This window comes from Dendronephthya gigantea, unplaced genomic scaffold, assembly GCF_004324835.1.
Source record: "Dendronephthya gigantea isolate DGI-Jeju-01 unplaced genomic scaffold, DenGig_1.0 000029F, whole genome shotgun sequence".
NCBI lineage: Eukaryota > Metazoa > Cnidaria > Anthozoa > Malacalcyonacea > Nephtheidae > Dendronephthya > Dendronephthya gigantea.
Genome location: NW_021163039.1, coordinates 1,333,072 through 1,348,569, shown reverse-complemented (window position 1 = coordinate 1,348,569; position 15,498 = coordinate 1,333,072). Strand labels below are relative to the sequence as shown.

Here is a 15,498-nt window from a genome sequence, read left to right as displayed (position 1 = left end):
ACAAAATCTAATACATACCTGTAAAGTATGCTGGAGGAAATTGCGGCTAAGCCAAACATAACATCAAATGTGGTAAAACAACTGCCTAAAATAGACCAAACACTTCTCGACGTTTCGACCTGAGGGCCTTCGTCAGTAGAGTTAGTACCAACTCTAAAATCTACTAACTTTCCTGACGAAGGCCCTCAGGTCGAAACGTCGAGAAGTGTTTTGTCTATTTTAGCCAGTTGTTATACCACATTTAATGCTAAGTTGTTTGAAGACGCTGCCACGCTGCTCCCTGGTTATAAGTCAAACATATGACGATTGTCTGTCGTTTTTTATAAACTTTAATAACTATTCACAATTATTTACATGAATCCTTCCACAATAAATTTAAACCAATGTCCTATTTCATCTCTGTTCAAAAAACATGTGTTCTATACTCGAGCCCTCGTGTTTAATATCACACGTCACGTCACGTCACGTGATGTAGCTGAACCAATAATTATTTAACAATAAGATTAATATAAACTTTATTACACTCCCCAGCGTTGATTACAAAGTAATCAACTATAACTACTATATTCCAAAACGTTAATTCGTTCGAATGTTAGACAAGGTTTTGTCTCACAAATTCTCTTCTTAATGCTTCGCTAGCTTTGGCTGCTTCCCGTCGTGGACGACTGGATACCATCTGTGGATGCTTCGTCTGCTTATCCGGCGAAGATACTTGTTTTGTAGCAGGATTAGATTCTACGTTCTTATCTTCTGTTTGCTTAATCTCTAATCTTTCAGTAACTTCGAGAGGAACAAGTTGTTGAATTGATCGTTGTAAAATGGTAGGCTTGCCCTCACTAGTTGCCAATTTTATTCTAGCTGCTCGAACAATTCCATCTTGTCCAGGTAATAGCTCCACTACCTTAGCCAACTTCCAGAATTGTTGTTTGGTTTTTTCATTCATCATAACCACGACATCCCCTACTTCGATTTTTGCGATGTTTCTACTGTTCGCCAAATTCTGTGAATTCTCACGCAAACTCAAAAGGTATTCTCTACGCCAACGGCTGATAAATTGTTCCAGTATTCTTCGATGATGCTTTGCTCTTCTTGTCAAACTCTTACAGGTGCTGACAGATTCGAAATGGGCACTGTTTGGAGTCGAAGCTAGGCGTCGACCATAGATCAGTTGCGAAGGCGATAACGCGTAGGATATAGATTCTTCATCATCATAGATATACGTTATCGGACGATCATTTACGATAGTTTCAACTTCTGTCAGAATTGTATACAGTTCGTCATAAGTAAGTTTCGAGGAACCAATGACCTTTTTGAGAACTCGTTTTACAACTTTCACCATACGTTCCCAAAACCCACCCCACCAAGGGGCACGCTCAACAATAAACTTCCAATCTACTCCACGGTTGGAAAGATGACATTGTACTTCAGATGATCTCACGATGTTCTTCACTTCTCGTGAAGCTGATTTAAATGTTTTTGCATTATCCGATATCAAAGTGATAGGCACTCCAAATCGACTTGTAAACCTTCGAAAACTGCGCAAAAACGCTGGTACAGTGAGATCAGGTGTCAATTCAAGATGGACTGCCCTTGTGGAAGCGCAGGTATACAGACAAACGTAAGTCTTCTTCATTGACTCTTCGGCGTTAGAATCTTTCCTTTCCAATACATAAAGTGGTCCAAGAAAGTCTAGACCCGTGTGGACAAACGGTGGAGCATCATCTACCCTAAAGTTCGGTAACTGAGGTCTAATCTGAGGGCTGTACGGTCGACCCTCCATTCGTTTGCAGAAGAAACATCTCCTAACATTTTTCTTGACTACCTCTCGTCCACGAATGACCCAATATTGATCACGTAATGACGAAAGAGTTAGATTGATACCGCTGTGACCAATTCGACTATGGACTTCTTGAATGACTAAATCTGTAAAATAATGTTTCTTTGGTAATAAAATTGGATTCTTGCTCGATTCCGACAATGGCGCGTTTCTTATTCTTCCAGCACAACGAATCAACGATTGCTCATCAATATATAATCCAAACTGTGTGACATATGTCGGAGCCACTGCCGTTTTGTTACTCAACAGGAAGTCAAGTTCGTCTTTGAATGAAAATTGCTGAACGGCTCGAACCCACAATTCTTCCGCTTGTCTCAGCTCGGCCGCAGTCAACTCAGCCGATTTACCCTTTTTTAGACCCTCTGAAGTATTTTCTTGTGCACTAACGCGTCGTTTTAATACTCTGATAATTCGCAGTACGTACGCCGTCGTTCTTATTAGTCTCCCCTTCGTGCTGAAGCGCTGACATTCGATAATCTTGCTGATATCTGGTTTGGACTGTGTTGCTTGATTGGTTAAACTGTGGATGACCGTTGGACTGAATTTAGTAACTTCTGACATTGCGATAGAATCAGTGCTCTCACAAGCCGATGGTTCTCTTGGCCATTCCTCTTCTGAACGGTTTAAAAAGTCTGGACCATTCCACCATAATTCATTTGAATTCAGTTCTTTTCCTGATACCCCTCGAGATGGCAAATCTGCTGGATTCATCGACCCAGGACAATATTTCCACGACTCCTTTGACGACAATTTTCTTATTTCTTGTACTCGGTTTTGAACGTATTGTTTCCATGATTTGTTATTCTTGATCCAACAAAGGACCGCTGACGAATCAACCCAATAAAATCTCTTAGGAGTACCCAAGGTAGACCTTAAAGTTGAGGATATGGTTTCCATCAATCGGGTTAAAATAGTAGCCCCCAAAAGTTCCAGGCGAGGTATGGTTTGTTTCTTTGTAGGCGAGACTCTACTTTTCGAGGCAACTAAATTTACGTCGATACGATTATCATCGTATTTTGTTCGAAGGTACACCGCAGAAGCAAACGCCTTCCCACTTGCATCCGAAAATCCATGTAATTGATGTTCTACGGGCTTCGAGTTTCGACTGAAATAACACCGTGGGATTTTTATTCCACTGAGATGTTCCAATTCACTTACAAGCGTGTACGTACGCTCCCCTGTAATTCATCGTCCCAATTCACTTTGTGTTTACAAATATCCTGGAACATCATCTTTAGTTTGACTGTAAACGCGCTCAAAAGACCTAATGGGTCGAAAATCTTGGCGACTAGTCTTAACACAGTTCGTTTTGTCGGAGGCAGCATTCGAGCATAGTGTTGGATCTCATCAAATTCGTAATAAAGGTTGTCTGTCTCAACGTCCCAATTCACTCCGAGTATCTTTGTTTTGTTATCATCTGAAAGTTGTGGACCAATCATTGATTTCACGTACGTTTGATTGTCTTGAGACACTTTCGTTTCATCTTGGTTTAACTTCAGTTGGTTTCTTTCATCGTTAACGGTTTCGCTTGACAATTCACATTGATTTATTTTGTGCGAAAGTTCCTTGGAATTCGATTTCCACTTTCGTAAATTGAATCCACCTTGCCTCATGATTTCTTTAGACTTCTTGTAAATTTCAAAGGCGGTGTCTTCGTTGCTTGCACCTGTCGGTAGATCGTCGACATATAGCTCCTTTAATACCTCGACAATTTTTGGGTCTGTTTCTTGATACTTAGATAAATGATGCAAAACTGTTCCTCCCAAAATAGATGGGCTTGGCTTGAGACCAAATACAAGACGACAGAAACGCAACTGTTGAACTTCGGGTTTACTTGATTTAGGGTCCTGAATCCATAAAAATCGTAGCTTGTCTCGATCGGCTTTCTTAACCTCGATCTGAAGAAACGCCTTTTCAATATCGGCAGTCAGTCCAACAGCGTATGACCGGAACTTTACAAGAACATCAAATATTGGTGGTATGAAATTCGGTCCATTCAACAAGTGATCATTCAAGGAACTTCCATCTTTCTCTTGCTTAGCACTGCCATCGAATACTATACGAAGTTTCGTCGTGTCTCGGTCATTACGGATAACACCATGGTGAGGTATGAAGTGAGCGTTGTCTATTTCTTTCTCGTTTTCAGGAACTTGTTCCACGATGCCTTCTTTGATTTGTTCTTCAATGATAGCATTGTATTCTCTAAACAGGTTTGGATCTTTCTTGAGACGATTAATCAACGAGTTTAGACGATTAAGAGATAACTCGTAATCATTAGAAAGCGGGGCTGTCTCGTCGTTGTTCCAGGGAAGGCCCACTTCATATCGTTTACCATTGAATGTTATATCTTGTACGATATCTGATTCTGGAACCTTTTCACTTTCAACTATTCCTAAAGACTCCAGATCCCAGAATCTCTTTAAACTTCTCACTAATTCGTCATTTTCATTCTCTTCCAACAACGTTTTTTTCCGTCCATCAATAACAAGATTTGACAAGGCGTATGAAGAAGACGTATTTGAGGTAGGACCAAGAAGCAACCATCCTAGCTTACTTGCCACTGCAGTTGGACCATTATCGCCATTGACAATTTCACCTGTGATGATCTTGTAATAATAATCAGCCCCCAAAAGCATGTCAATTGATTGATTTTCAATGTCTGAGTTGTCTGCTAATTGTAAACCGTCCAAATGGGGATATGCTTGAACATCAATTGTGGTTGTCACAGGTGAACAAATGACTGGGAATGCCAATGCTGATATTTCTATATCAATCTCGCTGTTTTTTCCTTGCAGATTGAAAGAGAACATCTCGCAATTTTGCTTTTTAAATCCATCATTTCCAAAGGTGTTCAGATGTAAGGTTTCCCTTTTTTCTGACTTAAGATCCAATTTTTGTTTCAGTTCGTTCGTTATATAGGAACGCTGGCTTCCGGAATCAAACAATATCCGAATCATAACCTTCTTTGAGTTGACGCTGTTGTATGCATAGGCAGTGGCAGTTTGAAGTAACACTGATGATCTCTGTTGGCCGGTAGTAGTTGTCGTCGCCTGGACAGAACCTGATGGTTCATTATCATGATTAGTCTGTTCATTTTTTAGTTGTTCCTTCCTCTTATCTTCATCATTTTTCTTGGAACCCTCCTTTGATTCTCCATTTTTCGATTGATCACCTTTCCCATCCGTTGGTTTGAAACATATCGACTGATGGTGTTTCCCATTGCACTTTCTACATGTTCGTTGACATTCTGATCCGCGATGGTTCCAAGCAAACAAAACACCGTCCTTCCTTTCTTAAAATATCCTTACGCTGTTTCACATTCTTTACCTTCTCACAAGAAGCGGTATAATGGGTTTCGTGACAGAAAATGCAACGGATTTGAAATCGACGATTCGTATCCTCGCTGTTTCCACTATACAATGATGCTGTTGTTCTCGATTTAGGAGGGATTGGTTTTCTGTCGTTGTTTGTTTTGACATGTTCACTCACTTCCCGTGCTTCCACTTCACTACGTATGGTCTTCATTAAGTCGTCGATTTTCCATACATCGTCTACGGCGTTTCTGGCAATATGTAAACGTGTTTCACTTGGTAATTTTGACATGATTACTGGAATCAAAAGACTCCCATATTGTTCAGAGTTTATCCCAAGCGATTCTAACCCTCTAATGTTAGTGTTGATTCGATCGTAGACCAGGCGCATAGAAGTAGACTTGTCATCAGAACAAACAGGAACCTTTAAAAGCTCATCCATATGAGACGCTATTATTTGCTGCGGCCTGCCAAATCTTTGCTTCAAAACTTCGATTGACTTTTTATAATTTGCAGAAGTCAAGGCAAGTCCTTGAATCGCCCTAGCTGCCGAGCCTTCCAAAAGGGAATGTAAATAATGAAATTTATCGATCTCAGCTAGTCCTTCATTTTTATCAATAGCGCTTTCGAAAATTTCCCAAAATGTTGTAAACGAAGTGACCTCACCTCTAAATTTTGGCAAATTTAATTTCGGTAGCTTGGGTTTTACTGTTTTTGATTCGGCATTATGCGTACCAGTGTTAATTGGTGAGGTTACACTTGGAACATTTGACTCACCCACTGTAAGTGTTTGTTCATTACTTGTAACCACAGTATTAGTTTGGCCAAATCGTGCGAAGTTTGGTGTACTTGGAGAAACTGTTTGTTCCCTTATTTCCTGTTCAATCAGACCATTTACGTTCATGATTCGTGCGACCATAGACTCAGAATCTTCGATTTCTTGCGTGATCTCTTCGACTGGACAAAGGTTTAAAATGTCTTGATCAATTGAGCTTAACGTTTTTTGTTTCTCTTCTAACAGACAGCGGATAAGTTGGAGGCGTGAAATGTCGTCCTTCGATAAGGTATCGCTTGACAATATACCCAAAGCTTCCTTTTCATGTTTCGTGACCACGCCTCGATGTCCCCCTCGAATCGCCTTGAGTCGCGTTAGTTTCTCTTTGGCATCCTTTTCGCTCATTTTGCTGACAGTATAAAATACTTGCTTGTAAACACACCTCGTAAATCAACACTCGAATACAACTCCTTTACACCAAGATAATTTGTGAAATACACAGTCTTCGTTCGATTTCGTACAACAATACAACAAACCTCGTTCGATAAATAATCCGTAGAATGCACCAACCTTCGCTCGATAAATTCACGTAAAATAATCCGTTTCTCGTTCGCTAAAGTTTCTCGATTTCGTACAATACGGCAAACCTCGTTCGATAAATAACTCGTAGAATGTACCAACCTTTGCTCGATAAATTCACGTAAAATAATCCGTTTCTCGTTCGCTAAAGTATCTCGATTTCGTACAATACGACAAACCTCGTTCGATAAATAACTCGTAGAATGTACCAACCTTCGCTCGATAAATAACTCGTAAAATGTACAACCTTCGCTCGATAAATTCACGTAAAATAATCCGTTTCTCGTTCGCTAAATTATCTCGATTTCGTACAATACGACAAACCTCGTTCGATAAATAACTCGTAGAATGTACCAACCTTCGCTCGATAAATAACTCGTAAAATGTACAACCTTCGCTCGATAAATAACTCGTAAAATGTACAACCTTCGCTCGATAAATAACTCTTTTCTTCGCTTGTAATTACTGTCGTTAGCCAAATAGGTTCATAATAGACCTATTGGCCCCACGTTGGGCGCCATTTAATAAACTTTAATAACTATTCACAATTATTTACATGAATCCTTCCACAATAAATTTAAACCAATGTCCTATTTCATCTCTGTTCAAAAAACATGTGTTCTATACTCGAGCCCTCGTGTTTAATATCACACGTCACGTCACGTCACGTGATGTAGCTGAACCAATAATTATTTAACAATAAGATTAATATAAACTTTATTACATCGTTTGTACGGTACGGACATCACCTAACTCCATACAAAGAAAAGGTATGATCTATTATTTCCATGCTTGGGACATTCACCACTGAGATGGACATCCGTCCATCTTTCATCTATGCCAGCAAGATGTCTGCCTTCGGAGACTTTTACACCTAAGAAAGACATCTGTCCATCTTTCATCTATCCTCCATGGTTAAACAACCAATTGAATTTTAAACAACTGCTTAAACTTTTAGTAATGAAAACTTTGCTATTTGATCATGTTGTCCAATAAAATGTAAACTAAATGTATTTATTTATTAATTACAAACCAAATTTACAACCATGTCTTGATAATATAATTATCTACAATTTCTTTGAGGCTCAACCTAAGTTATGATCTCCGATGAAATGTAAATTCGAAAGTTGAGGATTAAAGTTCAATTGTTCAAAATATCTATTCAAAAGGTGTGATACAGATAATTTTTAAACCTCGTACTAGGCAGATATCAGATTGCATGGTTACTTTAAGGATCTTTTCACCAGCTTTAGTAATAACACCTTCAATATATAAATATTCAAGACAACAATTCTGAAGTTTCAGAGTGTCTGAGAGTAATGATAAATGTTTATCTGTGATTCCATTGTCGCTTACATACAACTTAGTGAGCTTACATCGTTCATCTCCGAGAGCCTGGCTCAAGCTCGGCATGCATTCGTCTGTTAACGAACAAAAGGAAACGTTCAATCTGGTGAGAGGAAATGTCCCTTGTTCAAGAACACTGCACAAGATCCGCATACCTTCATCTCCTATCTTATTATTGCTAAGTGTCAAGTCCTTTAGTTCACATTTTACAAGGCAGGGTATGATTTCATTGGTTAAAGAACATCCGGATAGATTCAGCTTCTCAAATTTCAACCGCCTTTCTCGAATTACGTTACAAAGAATACGAACGCCTTCATCACGTATATGAGGATTGCCGCCAAGATCAAGTTTAGTAAGCTGGTTACAAACTTCGCTGCTGAGACATTCCACAAGTGTAAAAATTCCACACGAAGTAATGCCATTTAACGACAGATCTAACTCCACCAAACCGACTTTATGCTTATTTTTGAGAAACTCATTTAGATACGCCACTCCAGCATCACTAATATTGTTTTTTGGCCAACAGAGCTTGGTAAGCTTAGAATGACTGTGCTTCAGCTGACATTCAGATTGCAATAGCGCCGGACAACGCTTCCAATCCATCTCGCCAAGATGACAATCGTTCATGGACAGTGATTTTATGCATCTTTCATTTAGCAATTTAAGAGCTTCCATTGAACAATCACTAGGTGCACCATTAATGTATAAATGATTTAAAACGTTCAAGTGTTTGCAAACGAACACCATTGCTGCCACATCGCTTGGGGAGAGAAGTGGTACATCAGCAGTATAACAAAATATCTCCGTCGCATCTTTCAAACCAGAGTTTGCAGCAATTTCTTTATTAACATCTTCATCCTGCGCTTCTCTCAAACATTTCATCACCAAAATATGATTTGGTCGAATTTCGCACTTAGTGCCTTGAATTGCAAGATATTTCTTGAACGACAACACACAGCTTCTGTATTCATGAGAGACATCAGACGTCCTCATTTTCACTCCCAATAATCCAGCTAGAAATTGAAGCACCAGATGCCATCTGCCACGCTTGAAATGCGAAGATATAAATTCTTTTACTTCTTCAGGTGTTTTTGTTTCCACTATATGCTTCGCTGCGAGAAATTCTTGTATAGTTAAATGAATAAAGCAAACCTGTATTTGAATTTGAAAAATTGGATTAGGTAAAAAGTTTAGTAATCCTGACTCTTTCATTTTCTCATCGACTAGCTCTCCATTGAAAATCAGTTCATCGTTTTTCATACCATTGAAAGCCAACTGTTGAAGTTGCTTTAAAACTTCTTTGCTTTGATTCCGGTCATGATGCTTATTGAAATAGACTAGAGCTGACTCGTACAGTTCAGTCAAAGTAGTTGGTAGAGCACCAATATCACCCTCTGAGTCAATGAGACATTCGAACAGAGAAACACAAACAATAAAACAATTCACTGGAATGTAGCATAAATTCATCAGTTCAGATGATGATTTGATATGACTCATCAGCGTTGCTTCTAGATAGCACCTGTTATGATTAGCACAAAACTGTTTAACATACTGTTCAATTTTATCCGATGTGAATCCAACTATCTCAACAGTTCTGTCAAATTTCATTTTGCTTAAAACATGACTTACAGTCGGCCTGCTGGTCACCAAGACTGTTGCCCCTGGTAGCATGTTGCCAGACAAGATTTTGACAAACAGAATCATTGCAGACATGGAACAAGAAGCATCGTCATTGGGAAACATTCTTGACTGATCTAGAACTTTCTGAAAACCTTCATGGTTTGCACCAAATTCATCGAAACCATCAACAACGAAAGTAGCATTTTGCGGGTTTTCCCAAATTTCTTCAAAAATGCTTTTAGATTCATCTTCATTCAGCAGTTCTGTTCCTAACTGAAGAAATTTCTTAAGTGTTACATGTTGCATTTGGGCCAGATTGAACCATCTGAATTTGAAGTAAAATGCGATTGTATCGTGATAAATTTCATCATCTCCTTTTGCCCAATCTCGCATGATTTTTCTGGTGAGAACAGTTTTTCCAATTCCGGGACGGCCGATCACCAAAATGGTGGAAGGGATTTCGTTTTTAGTATCCTTGTTTGGATAAAATAATTCCTTAATCTCTTTCAGGGGTATTGAATTTTCGGGAACTTTCATATAAACATCATAGATCTCGTGCCTGTCCATTCCTTTTGAAAACTTGTGTGGGGCTTGTTCAGTATGGATAACGAGGTCTATATACATGTCGTCCAAAGGTGTATGCTTTGAACCATAATTTATGTCTGGTGTGAGACCTAGCTGTAAAACCTTTCGCTTGTAAATGTCGCGACTGTTTGGGGTACAATTGTTAAATGTGTTCATGTCGATCAAGTCAACTTCATCAGATACGTTTTGCTGTCGAAGGAAATACTCAATAATAAATTGCAAATCACATGACCAGGCTGGAGGAATGGAACGGGAAAATCGCTTCACTAGTAGATAAATAAATTCCGCCAGGGCAATTATACCAAAAATGCCATTACAGACACACAAAGTTATCAACAAAGACTCTTTATCCCGGGCAGCTGAGTTCGTGCATTTTACATTAGATAGCTTGTCGCCGCTTGTATTCTTTGCTTTAGTCATGTTTGAGTGCGTTGAACTCAATTTGGGGTAATTACAACTGAATTGTGAATCAAAACTACTCGGATACAATACAGTATGCTGTAGGATTGTGAATAATATACAGAGCATTGAACGAGCCACAAGGTGGAACAAATAGAAATTGAAAACATAAAAGGTTTTTCTACCTTGTTCATTGTTCCTTTTCTTGGCGACTGTTCGAGGTTCATCACTTCCGTTTGAGAGTCTTTCTGCTTCTTTGATACGATTGCCAACAGCAAGCGAATAAACGACACTCACAACAACAACAGAACCAAAATTGAACAGAACGAAAGCAAATAATTTCACGGGAGAGTTGTACTCGTCGTCGTAGATTGAAAAACACGTTTTTTCGGCATAACTTTTGTGAGTTGCATGTTTTGTGTCAACAGCACAACTGAACTTTTCCATCTCGCTCAGTCTAAATTCCCTGGCAATTGCTGTAAAGATTAATCCACAGGAAAAATGGATGATCACACATGCGTAGGATAAGACGCTAAATCTCTTGGGTATTAGGTATTCTTTAATACTGTCCATCATCTTGAAAGAGATAGGAATATTTACTTTACGATATATATTTTAGCCCACACTGTCGCGTTTGATCAAAACATTACCCAACCTCGTGCCTGAGCAATATCGTCTTTCACAATACACAAAAATAAGTAATTCTTTAAATTCCTGTTCTGCAGTTACACAAAGAAAATATCAGTGCCAGAAATGAGTTCACATTACGAAAGGAAGGATAATTTACAGCACATCCAGAAATAACCTAACAAAAACCGCGGTTAACCTATACCCGAGGTCGAACCGCGTCTAACTCGGTCTGAACGACGGTCTAAATCGGTCTGACAGACAGTTTTATTACGTGACAAGTTATTCAGCAATTTGTGAACATAGTGGTATATTACAACGCGACAAATTTATCGGCAATTTGTGACCTAGTGTTATTACAACGCGACAAATTTTTGTGCAATTTGTCAACTTAGTGTTATTACAACGCGACAAATTTATCGGCAATTTGTCGATTTAGTGGTATTACAACGCGACAAATTTATCGGCAATTTGTCGACTTAGTGTTATTACAATGCAATACAATGCAATATCGAGTTCGAATTAACACGTAAATTTAGGCTGCCTGCCTTTGTTTTGAATTGTGATCGGTTAAAACCTCAACAACATCCGCCACGAAAGATATCACGACTTTCGTAGTGAACTTCACTGAAATTCACAAGCAGTCAAGCACACAAATACAAAATATCAGACCGAACAGTTCTCCTTGAGATTTCTCTCATTTCCCACTCAAATATACACGGGATCAATCCAAACTCTTTTGGGATTCCTGTATTTAGGTTTTCCTGACATGGAATTATTGCCTAATTTTGGGTACTCGCATAAGACTAAGTATGAAAATGGCTAATTTTTCTACGCTAGATGTTTGCAATTAATTTTACTACGTTTAATTTGCATTATCTGAGAATATTGAGTCATAGTTTGTATTTCACGTCAATTTTACCCTTTGACATCGTTGTCGGGGATGGTTTAGACGCATGCCCGGAAGACGAAACTGCGACACGAGAGGAGATTTCCTTTTAATTTTACACATATAATTCTGAAAAAATCACAAATTTACAAAGATTATGTGTTGCACTTTCCGATCATATTTTACAATTGTATAGATTATTGACCCCTCCATTATTATTCCAAAATAAATCGTTCAAATCACACTAAATAAAGCTAACTAAACCAATTAAACTAACAAATCGTTTTGCGCAATCAAACAAATATTATTACGGTACCTGAAGGGTGGATCTCCTCCGTACGAGCTATCTAAACGTTTTTCTGTCTCTGTATAGCAACTCAAATGCTGTCTGGATACTAACTGCGTTTTTCAGTGATTCTTAGGTTTTAAATTACACTTGCGCTTTGAATAAATTATCAAGTGACGTCAGAAGACAGGACATGAACCATAAGGTCTAGGTTATGAGGTACGCAGTGGATAGTGGATGGGAGGGGTTTGAGATCACATAATTGGGTACACCAGTGGCTATTTTTCTGCATCTGACTCAATAGGAAGTTGGATAGTGGAAAAATATATGAACTGCTTATTCCCAATTTCTGCTTGCTTTGAAAAAAGTTTATCGAATATTGGTTTAAATATTTAAAAGTTCGTTCCAAAGTTCAAAAGCTTGTTCTGAAGTAAGTTTCCGATTGCTCACGGAAATGTCCGAAGATTATGTATTACGCTGTTTGATTTTCAAGCTAATCATTTCGCTATCAATCCATTCACAACGTTTAAAACAGCACAGTGGCGGATCTAGGGGTGTGTAGAATAAATTACTACAGCTTAAAATCGGAATCGCAATGGCAGATTTTAATTTTAATGTAAAAATCTATCACCAATAGCGTTGTTATTAAAGGGTTCTCAACAAGGAGGAATTTCGTTTTAAAGTAATCGCCATATTTGTTTACATTTTTCAGGCTAAGCCAATCAGCTTAAATTTTTAATGCTTCATGTAAGATGGTATATACTGTACTTTTTATCAAAATTTATGCATTCTGATTGGGTTACTGAAAAGGTAAACAAACTTGCTGATTGGTCTAAAACGAAATTCCCCCTTGTTGGTGTTTTCCGGTTACTGAAACAGCAAACCTAATTTTTATTAAAACAAATTAACTGAAACGAATATTCCAAATAGTTTTTTGAAAGCAAGCTGAAGTCAAGAGTAAAAACTGAATGGAAACGAGTGAAACTCTATCTTCCTAGCAGAGAGTTGGGCATTTTTTGGCCGAAGAAACTTTTGAATCCTCAAACGAATATTCGAAATACTTTTTAAAAAGCGAGCTGAAATTGAGGGTGAGCCCTGAATAGAAACAGCTGAAATTCTATCTTTCTTCCAGAGAGTTGCATTCTTTCGCCACGCATTCTTATCAAACATTCGTCTCTTTCGACTTTACAGCGAGTCATATGAAACCGAAACAGCCGCCGTGATTCAGATTCTGGTGATTCTGAACTTAATGATGATGATGCTGTGACATGCGCAGTAGAACCAAAAGGTACGTCACCGAACGATATTGCCTTCACCGAGACTGCACACAATAACTCTGAAGAACCTCGTGCAAGTCAGCAAAATCTGATGAATTCAGAATACATAGATTGTTTGTAACCTATATATGTGGATAGCGCTATCCATCGAATAGTGATTTTTTCAACCTTTCTAAAAATGCTTGAAAAGCAATAAAATTTCAGCTTTGTAAGCAAAAATTTTTAAAGAGGATCTTCAATTAAGGAATACTAAGATTTAATCAAATTAAATAAAAAAATTCCAGTCAACAACGGGCGATTTTAAAGCGATTGAAAAAAAACCTTTATGGTTGAGAGCGCTATATATCCGGTTTTCATACAACCGGCCCCTGGTGATTAAATGTATTTGTTTAATATGATAAACCGTCACGTTTTTTTACCTGCTGAAACTTGTTGACTGAAAGTGTGAAAATCATCTCATTCTGCATCCGCCAGCCCTTACACACGAGATTATAGAATAAAAATCAGGGGCGGGTTGTTCGAAAGGCGTTTAGCTTAAACGGCGGATAAGTCATAAATAGAAAATCAAATTATCTATTTATTGAACAACTGAGCTGAAATATTTTGATGTAAATAGTTTAATTGTCAATGGAAGTACATATTAAATGCATAAGATGCAGCTTCAGTCATTCACAAGATGTATGAGAGTATTTTTAAAATGTATTTATTATTAAATAATAAAGGAAGTTAATGTTATACGGGTCTTCGTATCGTAGTGTCGCGGGTCCTAGGACGCTTGTCCGGTCGGCTACTTGCCCCCTCCGGTGAGTACAAATATGAGCCCAGTTTGCCTGATCGAGTTGTTAGTTGCTTGCGTGAATCGATGCCGTCACAACCTTGTCCAACAAAATTATTTCGCTATATTGGCTCAGGAAAATATGTCTCTTCAAGGAGTTGCTTTGAGTTTAACGCCAACTAGCTCACCAGTCGTGTCTGCTGTTACAACTTCAACAGTGGCATCGCAGTTGATCGCTACGGCTCCCCTTGCCGTTCGCTCGTCGCCATCTCGGCAATTTCAGCCAAGTTTACACCAGCATATTGCTTCACCGTTATTCCCAACTCGTGTTCCATCGCCGGCTATTGCAAATCAACAAATCGTCAGTGTTGCTTCTACTTGGCCATCGAGTCATCCAAGTTTGACACCATTTTTCGCTCAGCAGCCACCACAACCCGTGTTACTTCAATCAGCGACGCCTACGGTTACCCAACAACAAGATCGTGCCGTAGCTGGACATTGGCAACCGCCTCAACAGACGCTGCAGCAGCCGTTGTATCGGATTCAAAATCCTGTCCCTTCAGGTACGCCATATTTGTTTTCTTCGTCTACGTCCCCGGGCCCCGGGATGGGGTTTGTTTCGCCGGGTGTTTTTTAGCCTCTGGTGGTATTGCCTCGCCCCTCGCTTCTCTACGCTTACCGTATCGGCTTTTTCTCCCTTCGTGGTCGGGCCTGGTTTCCTCCGGTATCCCCAAAGCTTATGGCATCAATTTTCAACGGCAAGTTGGTCGAGTTGGCCTCTCTTATCGAAGAAACTTCAGTTCATGACGCTCCTTCGTTTACCATCGGGGATAACGAACTAGTTTTGCGACCGTCAAAGCGCCCTAAGGAAATTACAGATATTATGACTTGGCTCCCAGCCTTTTCTGTTTATATCCTCGTGATGACGAATTTTTGGCCGTCTCGCTCCCCGGATTTGCTTCGCTACCAGCTACTTATTTTGCGTTCCGCTCAGAAGCATCTTGGCTCGGCGTGGATCGCGTACGATCGCGCTTTTCGTCGCCATGCAGCTGCTCTCCGCCTCACCGATTGGTTACAACTCCACCCGGAGCTGTATAATTTTCATATATTCGGCGCCGGGAGTTTTCTTCTACTCCTGCTTCGCGGGTATCTACTTCGTTTTCCTCGTCCTCCAGCTCCCTTGAAGCGTCC

The 15,498-nt window shown here is 39.2% G+C and overlaps 3 protein-coding genes across 5 annotated transcripts in view; 1 reads left to right on the top strand and 2 right to left on the bottom strand.

Annotated features, from left to right (window-relative positions):
- Nucleotides 1–592: 592 nt before the first annotated feature.
- LOC114523939 lies at nucleotides 593–5,316 on the bottom strand. Its single transcript, XM_028545005.1, has 3 exons — nucleotides 5,165–5,316; nucleotides 2,996–5,065; nucleotides 593–2,942 (listed from the first exon to the last, which is right to left on the bottom strand). The coding sequence occupies exons 1-3, from the start codon at nucleotides 5,314–5,316 to the stop codon at nucleotides 593–595; spliced, it is 4,572 nt and encodes a 1,523-aa protein (XP_028400806.1).
- Nucleotides 5,317–7,423: 2,107 nt separating this feature from the next.
- On the bottom strand, nucleotides 7,424–12,364 carry LOC114524001 (NACHT, LRR and PYD domains-containing protein 3-like). 2 transcript variants are annotated; one of them, XM_028545098.1, is made up of 3 exons: nucleotides 12,286–12,364; nucleotides 10,639–12,098; nucleotides 7,424–10,243 (listed from the first exon to the last, which is right to left on the bottom strand). In XM_028545098.1, exons 2-3 carry the CDS (start codon nucleotides 10,678–10,680, stop codon nucleotides 7,661–7,663), a joined length of 2,625 nt encoding a protein of 874 aa, XP_028400899.1. In that variant the 5' UTR covers nucleotides 10,681–12,098; nucleotides 12,286–12,364; the 3' UTR covers nucleotides 7,424–7,660. The 2 variants fall into 2 exon arrangements, with proteins under 2 accessions (XP_028400899.1, XP_028400900.1); XM_028545099.1 differs by having other exon boundaries at nucleotides 10,639–11,029; nucleotides 12,286–12,363.
- A 20-nt stretch (nucleotides 12,365–12,384) lies between these two features.
- Nucleotides 12,385–15,498, top strand: part of LOC114524000 (protein sidekick-2-like) — a 38,974-nt gene continuing 35,860 nt past the window's right edge. For both annotated transcript variants that reach the window (XM_028545096.1, XM_028545095.1), the window contains exons 1-2: nucleotides 12,385–12,474; nucleotides 13,447–13,543. The gene's annotated coding sequence lies outside the window, so the exon portion shown is untranslated. The remainder of the gene's footprint in view (nucleotides 12,475–13,446; nucleotides 13,544–15,498) is intronic.